The sequence below is a fragment of the Manis pentadactyla genome, chromosome X (genome assembly GCF_030020395.1).
Source record: "Manis pentadactyla isolate mManPen7 chromosome X, mManPen7.hap1, whole genome shotgun sequence".
Taxonomy (NCBI): domain Eukaryota; kingdom Metazoa; phylum Chordata; class Mammalia; order Pholidota; family Manidae; genus Manis; species Manis pentadactyla.
Window position 1 is genome coordinate 16,747,677 of NC_080038.1, and position 25,863 is coordinate 16,773,539.

Below are 25,863 nucleotides of genomic sequence, written 5' to 3' on the forward strand. Positions count from 1 at the left end.
AAGCACAGCTCCCAGCATGCTTTTGCTCACAAATGAGGCCCTAAATCCCTTTGAGGGAGTTCAAGGCCGCTTCATGACCTCATCTCAAACCACCTTTGCCGTCTCATCGACTTCCTTCTTCCTGCAGCAAAGGCAGCTCACATAGCTTACAGCAGGACCCCTCCCTGCTCCCGAACCCAGTTCCTTCAGGCTAGAGCTCTTCTCTAGCTCTTGAGTTTCTAAGCACGTAGCAGCTTTGTTAAGGAACTTATTTTGGTCTCTAATACTACAGTTAGTAATTACATGTCTATCTCCCTCACTGGACAACACACCAGGAACCAGACCCAAGCATTATTTAATTTTTTATGTATACCCTCCATAAGCACAGAATGCCCAGCAAGATATCTTGCACATGTATTGATTGAATGCAGTTGACCCTTGAACAATGTGGAGGTTAGGGACACTGACCCCCTGTACAGTTGAAAATCTACATATGACTTTTGACTCCCCCAAAACTTAACTATTAATAGCCTATTGTTGACTAGAAGCTTATTAATAACATAAAGTTGATCAGCACATATTTTAGCACATATTTTGTATGTTATATGTATTATATACTACATTGCAATAAAGTAAGCTAGAGGAAAGGAAATGTTTTTTCCAAATTGTTGAAAATATGCAAAAAATTTTCTGATATGTTTATTGAAAAAAATCCATGTGTGAATATGAACCCATGCAATTCAAACTGTGTTGTTCATGGGCCACCTGGACATAGTCTGTGGACTGAACTGGGAATGGCAAAACATTGTTTCTAATTAAAACTATTTGCAAAGCTTGTTTACTGATACAACAAATATTATTAAGGGCCTGCTATATGCCAAGCACTCACTGTATAGGCCTCAAGGTCATAAAGGTAATGAGAATAGCTTACAGAATCAAGGTGTATGTTAGGAGATCTTATTTCTATAGCATAATTATGACATAAATTTAATACCTGGTGTATTGAGTTCTCATATCTGAAAGGAGAGGTGACCCCCCCCACCCACCAGTGAAATTCCTCAGTTACCATAAAGTAAGTTCCCTGCTCCAATGTCATACAAATAGGTTGGAAATGAGTTTATGATCATGCAGGGAGGAAATTCTGTATTTGCTATTTCCTGGGTTTCTCTTCTTCATTCCTCTCTTCTCCCCCTTGTTTTTACACTGGGCTGTAGTTTGTTAAAACTACACAGAACTAAAAAGACACAGGGCTGCAATCACTGGTCTTTTATTGCTTAGTGTGAAGGTGGGTAAACTGAGCTGGAAGAGAATAAGTCACAGTTCCTACTAGTCTTCATGGATCATGCCTCTTGCTTTTAACAACAGTTGTTTCCCGTTATTTTACTAAAGCCTTACTCTTCTGGAAAGAGGAGTCTGACCTTTAAGTTTCTATTCTGGGCTCATCTGGAGGTGTTTCATCTCTCCATATCTCTGGTTGCCAGAAAACTAGTGATCTTGATCCTCGGTGGCTGGACATTTCTGTCTCTCATGGAAACGGTACCCGAGTAGCCATCATCACTCTTCACTCTCCCAGAGTGGCAGGTGGGTGGTTAGTACTGCACAGTGCCTACACTATGAGTGCAGAATGAAAAGGAAGGGCATTTATTTCCATCTGCTGTTTCTGTTTTTTTTTCATGTCCCTAAAATGTACTTCCTAATAGGCTGTTGTTATAGTCACTTGCTTCTTTATCTCTTACAGTATCGGGATGCCCTTTACAAGTTCATGGTGGATACTGCTGTGCTTTTGGGAGCTAACAGGTCCCGAGCAGAGCATGACATGAAGTCGGTGCTTAGATTGGAAATTAAGATAGCTGAGGTAAGGCGTAATCTGAAATCTCTTTCATTTCTTTTCCTTATTTCAAAGGCAGTATATCCTGAGTGCAATATATATAGTATATATTAAATTGTGTTCTGTGGCATTGTCCTCTGGGTCCCAGGTAGAACTAACAGCATCTCCTCTGGAAAGTAACAGGAAGAACCATAACAGAAAGAAGAGCTCTTCATTCTTTCTGCCTCCCTGCTTGAAGCCCAATCCATGTCCATATGATGCTCAGCTGTGGTCAAAGACTAGCAGCAGGGAGACCTTCTGACTGTATTTTCTTGGAGCAACTCCTGTGTTGCCTTCATAGAAGAGTCGATATTTAATAAATTCGTACTGATTTGGTTTGAGTGGAAGGTAATATTTAACCTATTCTAGTCTTTACACCATTCCCACTCAGGGTCAGTCTGACCTAACACTGGGGTTTGGGGAAGTCTGCCTACCCATACTGGATACATAATTGGATATAGAAAGTATATAGGGCATGCTGGTAAGCATTTCTTAGCAGCTTTTCTGGTGCTGTTTTGTACCTTAACCCTGCTTTTCATTCTTTTCTTGCCTTACTTTAATGAATGTCATTGTGTCTATACACTATGTTCGAAGTCACCTTAAATTCTTTCAACCTAGCCAAGCACAAAAAAGTCCTTGTAAATGCAGTCATGGAAGTGTGCATTCAACTAATCCCAGCTAGAGAGATGTGTGCACAAGGGGGGGTCTTGTTGGCCTGGCCCTTGTGGTTGGAGACAAAATGTAAGAACTAACTTGAGGGAGGATAATGAGAAATTTTAAATGGTTAGCTTTTATTCTAGGAGAACTAAAGGATAAAATCCTTATAAGTTCTCACGACCAGAGGGAATAAATATAGTGAAATCTACTTATGGGGATACTGTACGGCGAAAAAGAAAATGACACTCTTGTCAAGAAGCTCTTCATATGGGTTGGTAATCTTTTATAAAAGAAGCTGGTAAAAATCCTGAAGTGTATGTGAATTCAAGCATTGCTGGGTTTTGTGTTTGGTGAGCTGGTGGTGGGGTGTTGAGGTATGGAGTAGGGGTGATGGATAACGATCGAGAGGAATTATTCTCTCTGCTGTGGTGATGTACGCGCATACCTTTCTCCAAACTCCTACTTGTGCAAAAAGTTCACTCCTGCATGTCACCTTTGAAGCCTGTGGAAGACTGCTGCAGATGGTCTGTAGTCGAAGACTGGGCCTCTGAGCCATGTCTACAGGCCATCTGGATCCCCTTCCCAGGCAAATAGGAGACCCAGAGCTCTAATTTGGACTGAAGCTCTGATACATCAGGGAATGCCTTGCCCTGAGCCAGGGATTTGAACCAAAAAAGGAACTAAAAACAGCTGGGCTGAGGCAAGACTGGGGATTGTCAAGAGGCTAAATGAAGTGACAAATCTGGGGGATGGGGGGGAGGTAGCAGGCAGAGAGCTGAAAACAGCTCTGAGGCCAGAGGGCTCCAACCAGGGGCTGCAAGCCTAGTAGAGGGAGGAGGAGTGCGGACGTTGTCTGACACAATGGTTCAAATAGCGCCAGGAAGCTGTTTGTAAAATACATGAAGTCTCTCTTGTGGAGACCAAAGAGGCGGAAGCTGAGGGCACCGAAGCATTTAGAAAAGAGGGATCTGCCACTTGGCCCTCTGTGATTTTGTCTTGAAAAAAATCCACGCTGTGTGGGTTTTTGGCTAGGCAGTAATGCTCACCTGCATCTCTCACAGCCCAGGTCACTAGAGACATTGAAACTTAGTGGGACACATGGTCCTAGGGAAATTTATGAAACCGGAGAGATGGGGCAACTTAGTCAAGCACAAAAAAGTCCTTGTAAATGCAGCCACAGAAGTGTGCATTTAACCAATCCCAGCTAGAGAGATGTGTGCACAAGGGGAGTGGCCCTTGTGCTTGGAGCCTCGTGGAGTTTATTTGGAAAGGCTTGACAGAGAAAATGAATCTCAGGCAAAGTCTTAAATCAACCATTGGGGTGGTGATGGTGGATGAGGGTGCAAGGGTAGGAGAATCCTGTGCGAGGTGGGAGGCAGAAGGTGGCAAGTTTAATACAAGGGAATCAGATGATGGAGGTCCTTAAGACAAAAATCATGATGGGGTTCAGGGGTGGGGAACTATTGCCTGTCCAGGGAAGTGATTCAGATGGCCCTCGAGGAGAATGATCTCTGCTCCATCTTGTAGATGAGAGTACGCACGGCAGACGTTAGAAGCTTACATTTGGCCTCAGCAAATGGCCAAGAGGATGAGTGTTGGGAATAGAAAGAGTGTGAAGAGGCAGGGCTGGAGATGCACACCTGGAAGTGTGTGTCTGAGTGAACCCCGTAGTGGGGCCGGGGAATGTCAAGGCCAGAGAAACCAGAGGGAAAAGGAGAATGAGCTGTTGACAGAATGCTCACAGGTGGCAGTAGTGTCCGGATAGTCCAGTGCTTTTCAGTGAAAATGTGCCCCTAGGGAAGAAGGGATGGTGTGTGGTCCATGAGCTGTTATGGTCCAGCGAAGGTGGGAAGTTTGTCTCAATTACCCACCCTTAGGTTGGCTGTCAAACCTGAGCCAGTAATAGATTTTGTCCATCCACACCGTAGGTGAGGAAGGGATTCGGGTAGTTATTTTGTATCAAGGACAATGTTTCACACTGGACAAGACTGCAAAGTTTCTTTTTATTTTCTTAATCTTGCCTAAAGTGATGCCTTTTTAATTTCTCCCTCCCAAGTTTGGCAGCACACCAAAATTTTGAAAAAGTTTGTAATACTATGCAGATGTTTTGGCACATGTAGAAAGTAGTCATGCAGTAAGAAATGGTTCATTTGAGAAAATAATCAAAGTCTCTTTCCAACAGATAATGATTCCACATGAAAACCGAACGAGTGAGGCTATGTACAACAAAATGAATATTTCCCAACTGAGTGCTATGATTCCGCAGGTTGGTGAAAATAGCCCAGGAAATTTTATCTTAACTGATCATTTTGCAAGGGATTGTATTTTATCTGTGTGTATATTTTTGCTTTATAAAACCTACTATCAGTCTTTTTGGTTACCATCATTTTTGTCAATCATCACATGAAATATCCCTTGTCTGGGCAGTGGGATGCTTTCTGCCGTAGGTAACAGAAAACCTTGCCAGTAGTAGCTTAAAAACTTAAAGCCCATTTTTCTTACATGACAAAAGTCCGGACATAGGTGGCTGGGGGTGTTGGCTTAGCTGTTTAATAATTCTGTCAGAGACCCAAGTTCGTCTTTCCACTCCACTCTTCTTACATGTTTAATGACTCAAAAGTTGCAAGGTTGCTACCACAGCTCCATATGTCCCATCTGCCATCAGGAAGATGTGGGAAGAAGGGGGGAAGGCCTTTGTCTAATGCTTTTACCCAGAAAAACCAAAGGCTTTCCAGAATATTCTCAGATATTTTTCCTTTGTTAATTATTTAGTAGGATTGGGTCACGTGGCCATCCCTACCTACAAGGGAGGCTGGACAAGTGAGTAACTGGCTTTCAATTTCAATAGTGGAGGCAGGCAAGGGAGGAAAAGAAAGGTTGGAAATGCCTTTGGGGGCAGCCAATTAAAAAAGGCCAAGCTAGTGATGCTCCCAAGAGGGGACACATGTTACCTTTGTTGCTGTTGTCTGTGTAAGGAAGGCTGAGCCAGGGAAAGACCAGTAATGTACTGGGGTGTATGTGTGTGTGTAGGTGTGGGCAGGCATGAGTGTGAAGGCATGCGGAGCAAAGGAGGGAGCGGGAAGAATGCAGGGAGCACAAGTGGTGGGGAGGGAAGAGAGAATGGAGGAGGAGAGGGTTGGTGAGGAAGGGAGAGTGCTGGAGGGGCAGGGGAGCGAGTGTGCCTACAGCCTGGGTATGTTTTCCATGCACACATGGAACAGAAAACACGTTCCATTTCAGATTCAGGCAATGGGTCTGGGCGTTTATTTTCTAGAGTTTAGCAGTTGCATCTTTAATTATTTGGTCTGAAATCACAAATTGCAATGGATTATGTTCAAGCCCTCCTCTTTGCCTTTCTCCTTGCTTGCTCCCCGACAGACATTCCTCACTCCTTTTCTCTCTCTCCTCAGTTTGACTGGCTGGGCTACATCAAGAAGGTCATCGATGTCAGACTCTACCCTGACCTGAAAGGCATTGGCCCCTCAGAGAACGTGGTGGTTCGCGTCCCACAGTACTTTAAGGATTTATTTAGGATGTTAGGCTCTGAGAGGAAAAAGTAAGAGCTTTCTGGTGCATTTGACTGTGACTTTTGTTTGTCCTTTTAAATAATAAGACCTTCCCTCTCACATCCTTTGAAAATTGTTTTTTAAAAAAGTTGCATCAAAAGACTCTTAGGGAAAATTATGGTGCCCCTTTGTGATAAATTGGCCAAAAGCATCCTCGGGTAATTTACTTGCTGTGATAACAACAAACATGCAGTGTTTCCACCCCTTATTTCTGGTCTTTCCCCATATTTTTCTCTCTGAAAGCCTAAACTGTTTACTAGTTTTGGAAACTAGTTATATAATGATGTTATTTTCTGTGATTTTTATACGAACATCTATTTTTTTCCCCAGTTCATTCTTGGTCTTCTGCTGCTCTTTTCCCACCTGATTTCTTTTTAGTCAGTAAGTCACTTTGTGGCAATAAACTGAAGTACACCTATATTGAAAAGATGTAAGACTACTCTGAGAGCCATAGAAAAATTGCACCAATGAAACAACTTCAGGAACTGTCAGGTTTTTCTTATTTTAAAGAATCTTTAGAATTTGCTGCTTTGCTACTTTAGCACTACAAAACAAGGAAAACCTAAAAATGACCCGCAAAGAGAATTCTATGTCTTCATGAAGCCATTCTGATTTGACTACAGAAAATGAAGCACAGTAAGTTCAACTAGTTTACAAAAACAATTTTCTAGGCTAACTGCCAGGCCTTGATTAAAAATAACATTTTCTTATTTGGACTTAACACAAGGGTATGTTGGTAGGAGTTATGTTAAAAAAAAAAAGACACCTGCAAAAGTCCTAGGAACAAAATGTAGCATCCTTCCCCACCTATGGAAACACACACCTTTGAAGAGCTGTGGTTCTTTTTAAGATGGTATTTTGTTATGATCAAAGCAATGTGTGTTCATTGAGGGAAACGTGCAGAACAGTAAACATACAGAAAAGTGAGAGAAGAAACATTAATTTCACTCAAAATTCTACCATTTAGAGATAAGCAGTGATTCTCTGAAAATTTTCTAAGTGAAGATTGAGTGTGTGGGATATATCCTTGCTATTCAAAGTGTGCTACGTGGACCAGTGACACCAGCAGCATCCTCTCAGCCCTTCGTAAAACTAGAGATTCCAAGGCGCCTCCTCTATGGAGGCTGATACAATGGAGTGGGGGTGAGGCCCAGGAATCTGTATTTTAACAAGCACCTCAGGAGAGACTTTTTTTTATTAAGTTATCATTGATACACAATCTTATGTTGGTTTCAAATATACAACACAGTGGTTCAACAGTTACCCATATTATTAAATCTTCACCCCCTCTACTGTCGTCACTATCAACATAAAAAGATGTTACAGAATCGTTAACTGTATTCTCTGTGCTGTACTACCATCCTCCTGACCAACCTATATTGTGATTGTGAATTATTGTAGCCCTTTATCCCTTCTCCTCCCCTCCCCACCCTTCCCAACTCCTCCCCCTTGGTAACCACTAGTTCCTTCTCTGTGTTTCTGAGTCTACTGCTATTTTGTTCCTTCTGTTTTGCTTTGTTTTTATACTCTACAAATAAGTGAAATCATTTGGTATTTGTCTTTCTCTGCCTGGCTTATTTCACTGAGCATAATACCCTCTAGCTCCATCCATGTTGTTGCAAATGGCAGGATTTCTTTTCTTTTTATGGTTGAATAATGTTCCATTGTGTATATGTATTACATCTTCTTCATCCATTCATTTATTGATAGACACTTAGGTTGCATCCATATCTTGCCTATTGTAAATATTGCAGCAATAATTATAGGGGTGCATATGTCTTTTCAAATCGGGGATCTTGTTTTCTTTGGATAAATTCCTAGGAGTGGAATTCCTGGGTCAAATGGTACTTCGATTTTTAGCTTTTTGAGGAACCTCCATATTGCTTTCTACAATGTAGAACTAATTTACATTCCCACCAACAGTGTAGGAGGGTTCCCCTTTCTCTGCATCCTCACCAGCATTTGTTGTTTATTATCTTTTGGATGCTGGCCATCCTAACTGGTGTGAAGTGATATCTCATTGTGGTTTTAATTGCATTTCTCTCATAATTAGTGATGTGGAGCACCTTTTTCATGTGCCTGTTGGCCATCTGAATTTCTTCTTTGGAGAACTATCTATTCAGATCCTCTGCCCATTTTTTAATCAGGTTATTTGTTTTTTGGTTGTTGAAGCATATGAACTCTTTATATATTTTGGCTGTTAGCCCCTTATCAGATAAGTCATTTATGAAATTATCTCCCATACTGTAGGATGCATTTTTGTTCTGCCAATGGTGTCCTTTGCTGTACAGAGCTTTTTAGTTTGATATAGTCCCACTTGTTCATTTTTGCTTTTGTTTCCCTTGCCCAGGGAGATATGTTCATGAAGAAGTTGCTCATGTTTATGCCCAAGAGATTTTTGCCTATGTTTTCTCCTAAGAGTTTTATGGTTTCATTACTTACATTCAGGTCTTTGATCCATTTTGAATTTACTTTTGTATATGGGGTTAGACAGTGATCCAGTTTCATTCTCTTACATGTAGCTGTCCAGTTTTGCCAACACCAGCTGTTGAAGAGGCTGTCATTTCTCCATCGTATATCCATGGCTCCTTTATCGTATATTAATTGATCATATATGCTTGGGTTAATATCTGGGCTCTCTAGTCTGTTCCTATGACCCATTGACCTATGGGTCTGTCCCTGTGCTGGTACCAAATTGTTTTGATTACTGTGGCTTTGTAGTAGAGCTTGCAGTTAGGGAGCATAATCCCGCCAGCTTTATTCTTCCTTCCCAGGATTTCTTTGGCTATTCAGGGCTTTTTGTGATTCCATATGAATTTTAGAACTATTTGCTTTAGTTCACTGAAGAATGTTGTTAGTATTTTGAGAGGGATTGCATTGAATCTGTAAATGCTTTGGGCAGGATGGCCATTTTGACAATATTAATTCTTTCTACCCAAGAGTACAGGATAGATTTCCATTTATTGGTGTCTTCATTAATTTTTCTCACAAGTGTCTTGTAGTTTTCAGAGTAAAGGTCTTTGACCTCCTTGGTTAGGTTTATTCCTAGGTATTTTATTCTTTTTTGATGCAATTGTAAATAGAGTTTTCCTGATTTCACGGGAGTCTAATGATTAGGTTTCTTGGGGGACCCACTGCATTAGAAGACTTACTCGCATTAACCACCACACGGCTAACAATTATCTGTGATCCTTAAAATAACTGTATGTTTTTCCCATTTTACAGATGAAGAAGCTGAGGTTAAGTGACTTGTCCAAAGACATACCTCTAAGAGGAGGCAGAGCTGACATTCTAAACTGGGTCACGGTCACCCTCATTTCTTTTTTTCCATACAGGGGCATGTATGGCAAAGAGATATTTTGCTACTAGTTTTGGAGACTGACAACTCTCCTGCCATTTTCAGGGTTACAGAGCCACCCTGGGTATCAGCTGCTCATTTCTTGACTGCTGCCTCCCCGCCTGTATCATTCCCCTGGCCAGCCTGGTGGGATTAGAGCCATCTCTCTGACTAAGTGGCTGTGGAGACAGCAGCACTGACTGGCAGGTGGTGCATGGCACAAAATTAGAGTGACGAGGTCCCCCGGGGGTGGTGCCAGAGACTGCATTTACCCTTGCAGTTCAAGGGAGTAGGTGGCCAGGGCAGGGCCATTTGGAGGCATGAGCTGGAGGCTGCCTATGGGGAAAAGAAGTTGGGGTTCAAGGTGGAGCTGTGGTGAGGATGCAGTGATATGCTGAGCCCCTCAAAGTCTGCACATCTCTTCCCAACTCCATGTTGAGTAGTCTCGCATGGATAGTTTGAAATCAACTCTGGTGGGAATGTTCACATCATGAAAATCAGCAAATGCTACAAATAACATTTTTTGTTTCTTGGCAAGCCGGTTGTGAAACATTTACTAGCACATCACTGAATGAAAGGCTCTGCAGACTTCCCTCCCATTCTGCCCCCCGCGCCCCCTGCAGGCGTCCCCAACACCTGACTTGTGCCTGTCTCAGATACTCATCATCTGATTTGGTCTGAGGAGCAAGAATGAGAGAGGAGGAGGTGCTGAGGAAGGGGGTTAAAGAGATTTGACTTGGGATCATCTCCTGGCCATGGCTGGCCTCCTGCAGATCATCTGCATTAGAAGTATTTTTTTAGCAGGCTGGCCTGAGCAAACCCTTGCAGATTTTGCCAAGCCTGTGTGGTCTTTCCTGTCTTCAGTTTTATTTTCATGTGAAGTGAACCCAGTGTATGTTCAAAAGAGCTGATTCTTGTTGGACAGATGCTCCTAGAGGCTTACCTGGAAAGTGCTGCTATGGGACCTCTTACAGGGCTCAGCACTGCTGTGGGTGATCTAGGGCCTTGTTGTTGAAAGTATGGCCCACTGAGAGCAGTAGAGGCCTTGCCTGAGAGCTCATGGGAAATGCAGAATCTCAGGCTCCACCCCTGACCTACTGAATCAGAATCTGTAATTTAATAAGATCCCAAGGAATTCATACACACATTAACATTTAAGAAGCACTGACCTGGCATTTAGAAACTTCTAGTTTAATGTGCAGAAAGATGAGAAGATGGAGTTTTCCTAGACCAGTGATTCTCAAACCCAAGGAGCATCAGCAACCCCCTGGCAGGCTTGTTTAAACCGCCTGCTGGGCCCCACCCCAGTTTTTGATTCAGGAGGTCTGGGCCAAGCCCAGGGATTTTCTGACAATTTCTCAGGTGACGCTGAATCTGCTGGTCTGGGGAAATGCTTTGGGAACTACTGCCTCTCGGCAGCCTCTAGGATTGAGGAAGATCTCTTTGGCTTTGAGAACCTTTGAGAAGAACCTGTTTGGCTCACCTCAGGTAGTCTGACTCAGAGAAGCAAATGCAAGCTCTGGAATCTGAAGACCCAAATGTTCTGGATGTGACACATACTTGGAAGTCCCTTGACCTCTGACCTTTGTTTTCTTCATCTGAAAATGGGGATAATAATAATAACCATCCCATGGCATCATCATAAGGATTCAAAGAGGAACTTTACGATCTCCTAAATGCAATACAAATGTAAGCTGTCACTAATTGACAATGGGCAGCAAGAGCTTGTTTAAAAAAAAACTCTTTCCAGTCAGAGGCTTTGGGAAATGATTTCATGTTATCTTCACGGTGGGGTCTTTCCTGGGATGCTTTGTTTTCCCTCTACTTTATTGCCGTTTGGGGAAATTATCATACTGCTGAGAATAGTTTTTGGAAAAAAAAAAAAGATATGTGTTATTTTCAAGGACTATTGCTGAGTCTGATTTTGTGTGTGTGGCGATGTATCTGAGCATTAAGTGGCAGTGGTTCGGTCATTATGGTCAGACCTGCGCCTGGTGTGGCCCTATTAGCCCTCCAAAGCTGTGCTCCCGGGCCGTCTGTCGGTGTATTTATAACCATCAGTGCCGCTGTCTTGCTGAGCGAGCTTCCCCGCGGTCCGGCTTCCAGTTCGCAGAGGTCTTGTGGCGATACTGTCGTCCTCATGACGCCTTGCCTGTGAAGGCCTCCCACACTGTTCTTTCTTTGCATGCATAGATTTCTGTGGAGTGCCTTTGTTGGAGTGTGTGTTTTGGGGTCTCCGTGGCTGGCCAGGAAGTCTTTGCTGAATTAGTGGTGTTAGTTCGTCACCGTGTAGCCTGGGGAGAAGCACACAGCTTTAGCAGCAGGCATACTTTGGTCTGGTCTAGCCTCCATCACTTATCACATGGGTTCCCAACTTGGCTGCACGTGGGGAGTTTAAAAACAATATTTATGTTGGGTCTCACCCGAGAAATTCTGATTTAATTGGTTTGGATTGTCCTGGGCATCTGGACTTTTAAAACTACCCAGGTTATTCTACTATATTGGAGACCCATTGAAGGCGTGTGATCACGAATTATTAATGGTCCTAGGTCTCAAGTTTGTTACTATGTAAAATGGGTACAATACAGCTCTCCTACAGCAGTGCTCTGGGGCTTATAGATAATGTGAGATTCCTTACGTGGTATGATTTCAAGGGAGCAGAAAAGGCCCACACCCCTAAACCCCAGCATGCTTCCACCACAGTGCCACTTCCACCACCACCCTCAGGCTCCACTGTAACCACTTCCCCAGTTAATCTGGCTTGTCACTGCCCCCTTGATGGAATATCTTTTGAATTCATGTAAGCGTGTTTCCTGGCTGGGGACCTCCTTCTGATCTGCACCTGTGGGTACAGCACAGCTCTCACACCCAGAAAGCAGTATTTTAAGGTTGCAGAATATATAGACCTTGTCCTCAGGCCTGGCTCTGCCCCTTTGACACTGCACCCTTGATGCTGCCTGAACCTTCTACACTGTAGCTGCCCCTTTCTGCCCACCTCCATGAGTGAAGACCCTGCTCACCATGCCCCCCAACATATAAATTAGGATTCCTACAGTATTTGGCCTGTCAAGAGTTCATGTTCTTGCTTCCTACACCTAAGCTTTGTGTTCTTCAGGCAGAGCCCAAGCGCCGTCCCTCTTGCCAAGCCAATTCTTATCCCTCATTTTGAGGTATGTGCTTCTTCTGGTGAAGTGTCTGGCACACACTTGTGGGTGTTAGGGTTGGCCAAATCATTATTTATGCACTGCCTTGTTTCCCCTGCTCAGCTGAAAGCTCCAGGAGACCGGAGACTGTGTCTTTCTCACCTTTCCATTTCCCTTGCATCTACAGCTTCCAGTACATAGCTGTTGCTCAGGATGTGCTCAGTGAATAAATGAAAGAAGGGTCCCTTATGTACTTACCATGTATGTATCAGTTCCAAAGCTGATGATATGAGCAAGCTGGACTGTGAGTCCTGTGTCCCCAAACAAGACTCTCAGGTTCTCTAAATGTAGCTGCTGGGTTCTTATTTCTTTACATACCTCATGGAATCTGGAGTGATATGATACTTGGCCAAAAGTGAGTGCTCAGTGGGCATTTCATGTCCTGCTTAGGTGTAGCGACATGAACTCAAAAGATCCAAAGGAATGACCTGAAACTACTTGCTTATCATCGTAGTCTCCAAAGAGCGTGGACAAGCATAGACTTGGCTTGATGAGAGTGGTAGTCTCTGAGGGGAAGTGTGCATATCTCAGCAAGATCCACTGGGTCTGAAATTTTAGAACTTCTATATATCTTTATTTTTTCCATTGAAAAAATAAGAAGGCTTTATTGAGTTCTGTAGATGGCCATGGACTCTTCATTTGATCTCTGTAGCATGCAACAGGGAGGGCAGTGTTACACTCACTGGTTTGTTTTCATTCAATATATTGAAAATAACCTCAAGCTGTTTACACATATACGCGTAGATTTATGAATTGTATTATCTGGCTTGATCTTTACAAAATGAACAAGTGGCTTAAAGAATTCTTGCAGAGAAGCAGGAGTTGAAGCTCTTAGTAATAGTGCAAGCCTACAGTGAATGGCAAGAAAAAGTCAGAAGTGGCCCTTCTCCCACTCTAGTTTGCACTCTTGGTTAGCCAGATGACAAGGTAAAAACAATGGCAGTCTAACTGGAGCTGACAAAGATATGGTCAAAATGTTTTGAAATAGTCACAAAGACTATATGAAATGTGGATTTACATCCACCCTCATTGTGTTAACCTAATCTTACGTGGATAAGGTGTTTTGAAGAATTAACCCTAATTGTGTTTGAAGGATTAACTAATGACTCTTGAAAAGTATTTCATGTTATCTTTTGAAAGTTCTATTTCTATATTTGTTGAAGCATTTCTAATATGTTAGTCCATTAGTGCATTTCTATATAAATAACTGTACGTATATTGGGTATATGGGCTGAAACATATTTAACTGCTAAGCATGTATGTCCACTAGGTTAAAGCCATGCAAATGCGAGTGTGGGCTGTTCTTGATGGGCCACTTACCGTCATCATGTCACACTGCTCCCACATGGTGGGCTGACCCCAGCGCCAGCTCAGGAATGTGTGGTATTAGTCACCATGGTAATGGCACAGCTGGGAGGGGATGGGTCATTAAAAATTCATCACCACTATTGATTTAGAAATTAATTCAGATCACACATCCTTCTGAGATGTGGGCCTCTTTGCTTATAGGAAAAGGCAACACTTGACAAAATGTAACTGATTTTTAAAAATACATATTATGGACATTGCATGAGCATATGCAGTTGTTCATGTGTTTGGAAGTGATGGACAACAAAAACTGTAAATTACTCTTTGTCAAGCATTTTGTTACTTATTTTAACGTCACAATCATCCTATGAGGTAGGGACCGCCCTTACTCGATGACAAGGAGAGAAAATCGGTGAGCTTAAGTGACTTGACCAAGCTTACATACCTCGTAAGAAGAGAACCAGCATGCAAACTTAGATAATTGCTAGCAACCAATATATTATTGCTCATTTGTTTCCAAAGGTAAGACTTTATCTGCATTTTATCCAGTTACCTAGTGATTTGAAGGTGTTGACCATTTCTAGACATGAAAGACTGAGCAACAGCAGCTCCCATGCCCTGAGAGGGAAAGCAAGTTGCTCATGCTGAGGCCTGGGGCTAGAATCTTCATTTCTTCTATTAGGTGGTGGAAGGCAAGCCAGTTTTGGTTGAGATTATTGACACTGTGTCATCTTACGTCATTTTGCAAGTGCAAGTTCTGTGGTTTTTGTGAGCAAGGGGTCCTTTTGACTCCCAGTTTTTCCCAAGGTGTTCTACAGAGCATCAGATAGCAACCTAAATACAATAAATGTTCAACTCTTTCTGTTAACAGGACCATTGCCAACTATTTGGTGTGGAGGATGGTTTATTCCAGAATTCCAAACCTTAGCAGGCGCTTTCAGTATAGATGGCTAGAATTCTCACGGGTAAGTTTAAAGAAGATTGTAATGTTACATCTGTTGGGGCAAAATTTTTCCTCTCCCTTTTAAGGTTCTTCTGGCTGATCTAAAAATCAACCTGACAAGACAGGTTAACAGGAGAAAATCAAACAGAAGTTCAGTAACATGAAAAACTCCAGTTTGCTTGGGAGAGACCCAGGAAAGCTGAGCAACTCCCCAGAATGTCAGAAGCCACCAGCTTAAATACCATCTTCAGCTAGAGACAAAAGAAGATGTTTGGATGGGTGGGGGGCACGCAGGGAGTCAGTTTTGGGAGGTTTTCAGGCAAAGGAAGTCACCCAAGGGTAAGGTTGTTAGGCGGATTCAAGTCCTTGCCTTCTGCATTAATTAGGGTTTCTAAGATTTAGATTCTACCTCTTCTTCCAGGTAGAGAGAGATGCCCTTATACATGGGATTTCCCTTATATATGTAAATGTCTGTTACAAAAGAGTAATTTCTATATCCAGAGCTCCTCTTGTGTCTGCTGTTTCTTTTTATTTATTTATTTATTTTTTACTTTTATTTTTATTTTTATTTTGGTATCATTAATTCTACAAATACAGAAAGAACATTATGTTTACTAGGTTCCCCCCTTCACCAAGTCCCCCCCACATACCCCTTCACAGTCACTGTCCATCAGCATAGTAAGATGCTGTAAAATCACTACTTGTCTTCTCTGTGTTGCGCAGCCCTCCCCGTGCCACCACACGCACTATACATGCTAATCGTAAGGCCCCCTTTCTTTTTCCCTGCCCTTATCCCACCCTTCCCACCGATCGTCCCCAGTCCCTTTCCCTTTGATATCTATTAGTCCATTCTTGGGTTCTGTGATTCTGCTGCTGTTTTGTACCTTCAGTTTTCATTTGTTCTTATACTCCACATATGAGTGAAATCATTTGGTACTTGTCTTTCTCCGCCTGGCTTATTTCACTGAGCATAATAGCCTCTAGCTCCATCCATGTTGTTGCAAATGGTAGGATCTGTTTTTTTCTTATGGCTGAGTAATATTCCATTGTGTATATGTACCACATCTTCTTTATCCATTCATCTACTGATGGACATTTAGGTTGCTTCCATATCTTGGCTATTGTAAATAGTGCAGCAATAAACATAGGGGTACATCTGTCTTTTTCAAACTGAAGTGCTGCATTCTTAGGGTAAATTCCTAGAAGTGGAATTCCTAGGTCAAATGGTATTTCTATTATGAGCCTTCTGAGGAACCTCCATACTGCTTTCCACAATGGTTGAACTAATTTACATTCCCACCAGCAGTGTAGGAGGGTTCCCCTTTCTCCACAACCTCGCCAACATTTGTTGCTGTTTGTCTTTTCAATGATGGCGATCCTTACTGGTGTGAAGTGATATCTCATTGTGGTTTTAATTTGCATTTCTCTGATGACTAGCGATGTGGAGCATCTTTTCATGTGTCTGTTGGCCATCTGAATTTCTTCTTTAGAGAACTGTCTATTCAGCTCCTCTGCCCATTTTTTAATTGGATTATTTGCTTTTTGTTTGTTGAGGCATGTGAGCTCTTTATATATTTTGGATGTCAATCCTTTATTGGATCTGTCATTTATGAATATGTTCTCCCATACTGTAGGATACCTTTTTGTTCTATTGATGGTGTCCTTTGCTGTACAGAAGCTTTTCAGCTTGATATAGTCCCACTTGTTCATTTTTTCCTTTGTTTCCCTTGCCCAGGGAGATATGTTCATGAAGAAGTCACTCATGTTTATGTCCATGAGATTTTTGCCTATGTTTTTTTCTAAGAGTTTTATGGTTTCATGACTTACATTCAGGTCTTTGATCCATTTCGAGTTTACTTTGGTGTATGGGGTATGACAGTGATCCAGTTTCATCCTCTTATGTGTAGCTGTCCAGTTTTGCCAGCACCATCTGTTGAAGAGACTGTCCTTTCCCCATTGTATGTCCATGGCTCCTTTATCGTATATTAATTGGCCATATATGTTTAGGTTAATGTCTGGAGTCTCTATTCTGTTCCACTGGTCTGTGGCTCTGTTCTTGTGCCAGTACCAAATTGTCTTGATTACTGTGACTTTGTAGTAGAGCTTGAAGTTGGGGAGCGAGATCCCCCCCACTTTATTCTTCCTTCTCAGGATTGCTTTGGCTATTCGGGGTCTTTGACGGTTCCATATGAATTTTTGAACTATTTGTTCCAGTTCATTGAAGAATGCTGTTGGTAATTTGACAGGGATTGCATCAAATCTGTATATTGCTTTGGGCAGGATGGCCATTTTGACGATATTAATTCTTCCTAGCCAGGAGCATGGGATGAGTTTCCATTTGTTAGTGACCTCTTTAATTTCTCTTAAGAGTGTCTTGTAGTTTTCAGGGTATACGTCTTTCACTTCCTTGGTTAGGTTTATTCCTAGGTATTTTATTCTTTTTGATGCTATTGTGAATGGAATTGTTTCCCTGATTTCTCTTTCTATTAGTTCATTGTTAGTGTATAGGAAAGCTACAGATTTCTGTGTGTTAATTTTTTTTAATTTTTTTAACTTTATTTTGTTATCATTAATCTACAATTACATGAAGAACATTATGTTTACTGGGCTCTCCCCTACCCCAAGTCCCCCCACAAACCCCGTTACTGTCACTGTCCATCAGCATAGTAAGATGTTGTAGAATCACTACTTGTCTTCTCTGTGTTGCAAAGCCCTCCCCTTTCCCCCACCCCCCACATTATACATGCTAATCATAATACCCCCTTTCTTCTCCCCTCCCCCTTATCCCTCCCTACCCACCCATTCTCCCCAGTCTCTTTCCCTTTGGTAACTGTTAGTCCATTCTTGGGTTCTGTGATTCTGCCGCTGTTTTGTTCCTTCAGTTTTTCTTTTGTTCTTATACTCCACAGATGAGTGAAATCATTTGGTATTTCTCTTTCTCCGCTTGGCTTATTTCACTGAGCATAATACCCTCTAGTTCCACCCATGTTGTTGCAAATGGTAGGATTTGTTTTCTTCTTATGGCTGAATAATATTCCATTGTGTATATGTACCACATCTTCTTTATCCATTCATTTACTGATGGACACTTAGGTTGCTTCCAATTCTTGGCTATTGTAAATAGTGCTGTGAGAAACATAGGGGTGCATCTGTCTTTTTCAAACTGGAGTGCTGCATCCTTAGGGTAAATTCCTAGAAGTGGAATTCCTGGGTAAAATGGTAAGTCTATTTTGAGCATTTTGAGGAACCTCCATATTGCTTTCCACATGGTTGAACTAATTTACATTCCCACCAGCAGTGTAGGAGGGTTCCCCTTTCTCCACAACCTCTCCAGCATTTGTTGTTGTTTGTCTTTTGGATGGTAGCCATCCTTACTGGTGTGAGATGATATCTCATTGTGGTTTTAATTTGCATTTCTCTGACGATTAGCAATGTGGAGCATCTTTTCATGTGTCTGTTGGTCATCTGAATTTCTTCTTTGGAGAAGTGTCTTTTCATCTCCTCTGCCCATTTTTTAATTGGATTATTTGCTTTTTGTTTGTTGAGGTGCATGAGCTCTTTATATATTTTGGATGTCAAGCCTTTATTGGATCTGTCATTTATGCATATATTCTCCCATACTGTAGGGTACCTTTTTGTTCTATTGATGGTGTCCTTTGCTGTACAGAAGCTTTTGAGCTTGATATAGTCCCACTTTTTCATTTTTGCTTTTGTTTTCCTTGCCCGAGGAGATATATTTATGAAGAAGTCAGTCATGTTTATGTCCAAGAGGTTTTTGCCTATGTTTTTTTCTAAGAGTTTTATGGTTTTATGACTTACATTCAGGTCTTTGATCCATTTGGAATTTACTTTTGTGTATGGGGTTAGACAGTGATCCAGTTTCATTCTCTTACATGTAGCTGTCCAGTTTTGCCAGCACCATCTGCTGCAGAGACTGTCATTTCCCCATTGTATGTCCATGGCTCCTTTATCGAATATTAATTGACCATATATGTTTGGGTTAATGTCTGGAGTCTCTAATCTGTTCCACTGGTCAGTGGCTCTGTTCTTGTGCCAGTACCAAATTGTCTTGACTACTATGGCTTTGTAGTAGAGCTTGAAGTTGGGGAGTGAGATCCCCACCACTTTATTCTTCTTTCTCAGGATTGCTTTGGCTATTCAGGGTCTTTGGTGTTTCCATATGAATTTTTGAATTATTTGTTCCAGTTCATTGAAGAATGTTGCTGGTAGTTTCATAGGGATTGCATCAAATCTGTATGTTGCTTTGGGCAGGATGGCAATTATGATGATATTAATTCTTCCTAGCCAAGAGCATGGGATGAGTTTCCATTTGTTAGTGTCATGTTTAATTTCTCTAAGAGTGTCTTATAGTTTTCAGGGTATAGGTCTTTCACTTCCTTGGTTAGGTTTATTCCTAGGTATTTTATTCTTTTTTATTGTATTGTGAATGGAATTGTTTTCCTGATTTCCATTTCTGTCGGCTCATTGTTAGTGTATAGGAAAGCCACAGATTTCTGTGTGTTAATTTTGTATCCTGCAACTCTGCTGAATTCAGATATTAGTTCTAGTAGTTTTGAGTGGAGTCTTTAGGGTTTTTTATGTACAATATCATGTCATCTGCAAATAGTGACAGTTTGACTTCTTCTTTACCAATCTGGATTCCTTGTATTTCTTTGTTTTGTCTGATTGCTGTGGCTAGGACCTCCAGTACCATGTTGAATAACAGTGGGGAGAGTGAGCATCCCTGTCTTGTTCTGGATCTCAGAGGAAAAGGTTTCAGCCTCTCACTGTTCAGTATGATGTTAGCTGTGGGTTTATCATATATGGCCTTTATTATGTTGAGGTACTTGCCCTCTATGCCCATTTTGTTGAGAGTTTTTATCATGAATGGATGTTGAATTTTGTTGAATGCTTTTTCAGCATCTATGGAGATGATCATGTGGTTTTTGTCCTTCTTTTTGTTGATGTGGTGGATGATGTTGATGGATTTTCGAATGTTGTACCATCCTTGCATCCCTGGGATGTATCCCACTTGGTCATGGTGTATGATCCTCTTGATGTAGTTTTCAATTTGGTTTGCTAATATTTTGTTGAGTATTTTTGCATCTACTTTCATCAGGGATATTGGTCTGTGGTTTTCTTTTTTGGTGGAGTCTTTGCCTGGTTTTGGTATTAGGGTGATGTTGGCTTCATAGAATGAGTTTGGGAGTATTCCCTCCTCTTCTATTTTTTGGTAAACTTTAAGGAGAATGGGCGTTATGTCTTCTCTGTATGTCTGAAAAATTCTGAGGTAAATCCATCTGGCCCAGGGGTTTTGTTCTTTGTTAGTTTTTTGTTTACTGATTCAATTTTGTTGGTGGTAATTGGTCTGTTTAGATTTTCTGTTTCTTTCTGGGTCAGTCTTGGAAGGTTGTATTTTTCTATGAAGTTGTCCATTTCTTCTAGGTTTTCCAGCTTGTTAGCATATAGGTTTTCATCATATTCTCTAATAATTCTTTGTATTTCTGTGGGGTCCATCGTGATTTTTCCTTTCTCATTTCTGTTTCTGTTGATGTGTGTTGACTCTCTTTTTCTCTTAATAAGTCTGGCTAGAGGCTTATCTATTTTGTTTATTTTCTCGAAGAACCAGCTCTTTATTTCATTGATTTTTTTCTATTGTTTTGTTCTTCTCAATTTTATTTATTTCTTCTCTGATCTTTATTATGTCCCTCCGTCTGCTGACCTTAGGCCTCATTTGTTCTTCTTTTTCCAATTTCGGTAATTGTGACATTAGACTATTCATTTGGGATTGTTCTTCCTTCTTTAAATATGCCTGGATTGCTATATACTTTCCTCTTAAGACTGCTTTTGCTGTGTCCCACAGAAGTTGGGGCTTTGTGTTGTTGTTTTCATTTGTTTCCCTATATTGCTGGATCTCCATTTTAATTCGGTCATTGATCCATTGATTATTTAGAAGCATGTTGTTAAGCCTCCATGTGTTTGTGAGCCTTTTTGCTTTCTTTGTACATTTTATTCTAGTTTTATACCTTTGTGGTCTGAAAAGTTGGTTTGTAGGATTTCAATCTTTTGGAATTTACTGAGGTTCTTTTTGTGGCCTAGTATGTGGTCTATTCTGGAGAATGTTCCATGTGCACTTGAGAAGAATGTGTATCCTGTTGCTTTTGGGTGTAGAGTTCTATAGATGTCTATTAGGTCCATCTGTTCTAGTGTGCTGTTCAGTGCCTCTGTGTCCTTACTTATTTTCTGTCTGGTGGATCTGTCCTTTGGAGTTAGTGGTGTGTTAAAGTCTCCCAAAATGAATGCATTGCATTCTATTTCCTCCTTTAATTCTGTTAGTATTTGTTTCACATATATTGGTGCTCCTGTATTGGGTGCATATATGTTTATAATGGTTATATCCTCTTGTTGGACTGAGGCCTTTATCATTATGTAATGTCCTTCTTTATCTCATTTATTTTGAAGTCTATTTTGTCTGATACTAGTATTGCAACACCTGCTTTTTTCTCTCTGTTGTTTGCATGAAATATCTTTCTCCATCCCTTGACTTTTAATCTGTGCATGTCTTTGGGTTTGAGATGAGTCTCTCGTAAGCAGCATATAGATGAGTCTTGCTTTTTTATCCATTCTATTACTCTGTGTCTTTTGATTGGTGCATTCAGTCCATTTACATTTAGCGTGATTATTGAAAGATATGTATTTATTGCCATTGCAGGCTTTAAATTTGTGGTTAACAAAGGTTCAAGGTTAGCTTGTTTACTACCTTACTGTCTGACTTAACTCACTTATTGAGCTGTTATAATCACAGTCTGATGATTATTTCTTTCCCTTCTTTTTCCTCCTCCTCCATTCTTCATATGTTGGGAGGATGAAGTTTTGTTCTGTGCTCTTTTTAGGAGTGCTCCCATCTAGAGCAGTCCCTCTAAGATACTCTGTAGAGGTGGTTTGTGGGAGGCGAATTCTCTCAACTTTTGCTTGTCTGGGAATTGTTTAATCTCTCCTTCATATTTAAATGATAATCGTGCTGGATACAGTATCCTTGGTTCAAGGCCCTTCTGTTTCATTGCATTAAATATATCATGCCATTCTCTTCTGGCCTGTAAGGTTTCTGTTGAGAAGTCTGATGATAGCCTGATGGGTTTTCCTTTGTAGGTGACCTTTTTACTCTCTCTGGCTGCCTTTAATACTCTGTCCATGTCCTTGATCTTTGCCATTTTAAGTCCTTTCTGGTTTGCTGGATGCCTTGCCCTTCTCTGCTGCCTGTTATGGTTACCTGCACTCCTGGAGCAGCCACCGGGTTCCTCCCCTAAGCTGCTCTTGGCGGGGTCTCCATCAAAGCAGCACGGAGCCCTGCAGGGAGTGGTAGGCATGCCAGGTGCGCTCCTCTGTGCTAGCAGCACCCCTGCTGGGCAGCTGTGTGGCAGCAGCGGCCTTTGGATGTGGCCCGGACGGCTGTGCGTTGGGCTGGGATTCCCGTTGGCTGCTGGGAGCATCCCTGCTCCCTCTGGCTCTGCTGCAGGTGCACCCGGGGCTCTCCCGCATGGGCCTCTACTGGGCTCCTCTGGCTTCACTGCCGCCAGTGCACGTGAGGTGCACCCGGGCTGTTTGGTTGTGCCGCTGCGGGCTTGCACATGCCTCTCCTGGTCCCGTCTGGCACCGCTGGCGCACGGATCTGTTCCCAGTCCCTTCCGGTGCTGCCGTCCCTGGCACGTGCTGCCACTCTCCCGCTACTGGGCCGGTGTGTTTGGGTCCGCGCCAGTTGGAGGAACGACTAGCAGGCCGCTTAGTGCCATGAGGGGCTTCAGAGGTGCACTGCCTCCCGGGGTTTAGGGCGCCTACGTTTCCCCTGGATTCCCAGCTGTTGGCTATGTGTGCTGGGACAGCTTTGTCCAGCTATGGGGTCCCTGTCTCTTTAAGACCTGCAGAAAGCACTCGCTTTTCTTTTGTCTCAGGGGCACCAGTTGCGGGGACCTGCCCACAGGTTTTGCTTTTCTGTTTCTCTAATATCCAGCACCCCGTGCACCTTGTGTTTGCGTTCCAGGTGCGGATTTCTAGAGCTGGTTGTTTAGCAGTCCTGGGCTTTCACTCCCTCTCCGTTCCGACTCCTTTCTTCCTGCCAGGTTTTGGGGTGGGTGAGCGTTCAGGTCCCTCCTGGCCGCAGCTTGTATCTCACCCCCTTTGTGTGATGTTGAGTTCTCACAGATGTAGATGTGTCCTGGATGTTGTGCTGCATACACGGGTGTCTCTTTTAGGAATAGTTGTATTTATTGTATTTTCATAAATATATATGTTTTGGGCAGGAGATTTCCTCTGAACTACTCACGCCGCCATCTTCCCATGATCCCCCCTGCTGTTTCTTAAAAATAACCAGGCTAAAAATAATCCTTGTGCCAAAGAGGCATATCTTGCTGGGGGTGGCAAACTTTGCTCCCCTGCACAGTCCTGGATAACTTCACGTGCTGGAACTGTCCATATATTAAATAATCCACTAAAAATCATCTCGAGGGATTGGACTGAGAGAGTTTAGTAGCCTGAGCTCTGCTTTTCTGGTATCTGTGTGTGTGCTTTACTTCTTTTTATTGAGGTAACCTTACGCCCAGGGAAGTACACTTGAGCTCTACTTCAATGAGGCATGTAAAACTATTTCAGGCAACACTTGGGGCCATCTCAGCATTTTCACGCTCCCACTGTTAGCACTCCCTTTTCCCCCAGTGTTTTAATCTGGATCACTGTGATTATAGTTTTGCTATTTCTTAGTGATATATTTGTATCAGTATTCTGAATATTCAAAATATGCATAATATATGTATCAGGTGGTAAAGTTTCACCTTTAATTTGGGAACAGAGTTTTGTCTTTAATTTTACTTTGGGTTTCATTCAATCTTTGAATTTATCTTAATTCTGTTAGGCCAAAGAGGCTTAAAATTTCATTTTCTGAGACCTGGCTCAATTGCCTGAAACACTTTTCTTCTCCCCTCTCACCTGGCTCTTTGATCTTTGCTTCTCTCTCACTTGTTTTCCTCTTAACATACAGAGGTGTTACCCTTGTGTCTTTTTCAGAGGCTTTTGTCTGAGAACCTCTCCCACTAATAGAGAACGTAAGGATTTTGTGGCTTTTTTTTTTCACTTTAAGGACTTTTGTGACTTTTAAAAAATATTGTGTTTTTCCTTCACTTGAAGTTGAGTGTGTGACAGATTTTGTAAGCTACAGTTTCATTTAATAGACATTTTAGTTATTAGAGAAACTGGTAAGAACAGAAATTCTCCATGGGCCGTTGCTCTTGAGGAGTAACACAATTGTTTTGAATACATTTTGGCCCTTAAACTCACTATAATGTTGAGTTTTATAAGAACAGCATAAAACAGCTATACATAGTGAGGTCACAACAAAGGGTTAAGCTGCAAAGCAAGTAGATTATAGATATGCATGTGTGTGTGTATTTTTAACTCCTATGGATCACATAAGAGATGCCACCTTGCTGCTTTTCCCCCACCATGAAGAGAGTAAGAGAGAGGTGGAAGCAGTAGGGTGTGGAAATTTGAAGTTAGATATGGGGATGTTTCTTTAGTGTAAAGTGCTAAATATAATATTGAATTGCCAAAGACAGTTGCACGCCCTCTCCAGAGGTTTTAAAAATAGATTCATTCCTTACCTCTGAGAGAGGTTGTGTTACCAGAAAGCAGAGGAAGCATAGATGAATTTAGGTAGAATTCCATTCTCCCTGTACCAACAATCCGGGTCTTGATACTGTGCACGGGGTGCCTCCAGCCGCCATTCCCAGGGCCTCCGCCGCTCACTGCCACCTGCACCTTGCATTTTGAGCACTCCAAAATGCCAGCCTCCAAGGGCAGTTTATACAATATTTATTTCTTTGCTTTCATCACTAAGTCTAAACCTTTGACTCTGCCACGTCCTGCTTTGGAACCTCCTTGCTTGTCTATAAATGGTTTCTTGTAATGGTTTAATTGGGACAGATGGGAAAAACATTACATTTGTGTTGTCTTTGGTTACTGATGTGTTTTTTTCTGTGACAGTGTAAATATGCTTCCTGGATTGTTCATAGTGGGCTGTGTCCTCCTTGGCCTTGTGGGTGCCCTACCCAGGGCAAGGGAACCTTTGCTGGGCAGGAATTTTGATCACCTCGTGATTTTAGACATTTCCTGCTAGAACTTCAATTCTCCGTAGACTTTAAGGACTGTGTGGACACTTGGAGAGCATTCCCTTAGGTCCCTGCTAACTGCAGAAAAGCTATGCCATTGTTCCAATCCTCCTTTTCATGAGGAAAGTTGGAAGGAAATGATAAATATGTTATTTTCCACTGTCAAAATATTTTCATTTAGTTTTAAATATAACTGGGTCAAGCAGAAGTGGTTTCTTCATCTGCTTTCACCTTTTGCTCTGGGATCTGACCCGTGTGAGTGAGTTGGGGTGTGCAGTGTTTTGTAGACTATTTTCTGCAGGTTTGAATTTTTTTCAGCCATAGGTTTTTATCGAAATGAACTTCAATCTGAATCAATGATCTCCCACAGGTAATCCAGGGCACCACAACTTTGTTGCCTCAGTGGGACAAATGTGTAAACTTCATCGAAAGCGCCCTCCCATTTGTTGTTGGAAAAATGTTTGTGGATGTGCACTTCCAGGAGGATAAGAAGGAGATGGTAAGTGCTGCTTCCTGCCTGGTAAGAACAATGGCAGATGTGAGACGTGACACAGATAGGGGCAGCAGGCCAGTGCCAGCCTTCAAGCGATGAATCTAGGTGAGCTTTGCTTCAAAGAGATACTCCTAGAGTACGATGCTAACTCAAAACTCAAACTCAAACCTAGATGGACTCATGAAAATTAAGCAAATTTAGAGGTGAGAAAACAAGTGTGACATCATGTCACAGAGAGTCAGAATTCTTCTGGTAGAAGTTAAATGTGTTGAAGTCATGCTTAGTAAAAAGGGGCCTAGATAATTTTATGATTAGATATTTGAACTGCTGTAATTACAAAAAGTAGAGGTTTT

At 41.9% G+C, this 25,863-nt stretch overlaps 1 protein-coding gene across 1 annotated transcript in view; it reads left to right on the top strand.

Annotated features, from left to right (window-relative positions):
• Window positions 1-25,863, top strand: part of PHEX (phosphate regulating endopeptidase X-linked) — a 184,090-nt gene that overhangs the window by 48,828 nt on the left and 109,399 nt on the right. The window contains exons 7-11 of the mRNA XM_036912825.2: window positions 1,718-1,834; window positions 4,686-4,769; window positions 5,914-6,059; window positions 14,789-14,882; window positions 25,388-25,516. Of these exons, the coding sequence (XP_036768720.1) occupies window positions 1,718-1,834; window positions 4,686-4,769; window positions 5,914-6,059; window positions 14,789-14,882; window positions 25,388-25,516 (570 nt within the window). The remainder of the gene's footprint in view (window positions 1-1,717; window positions 1,835-4,685; window positions 4,770-5,913; window positions 6,060-14,788; window positions 14,883-25,387; window positions 25,517-25,863) is intronic.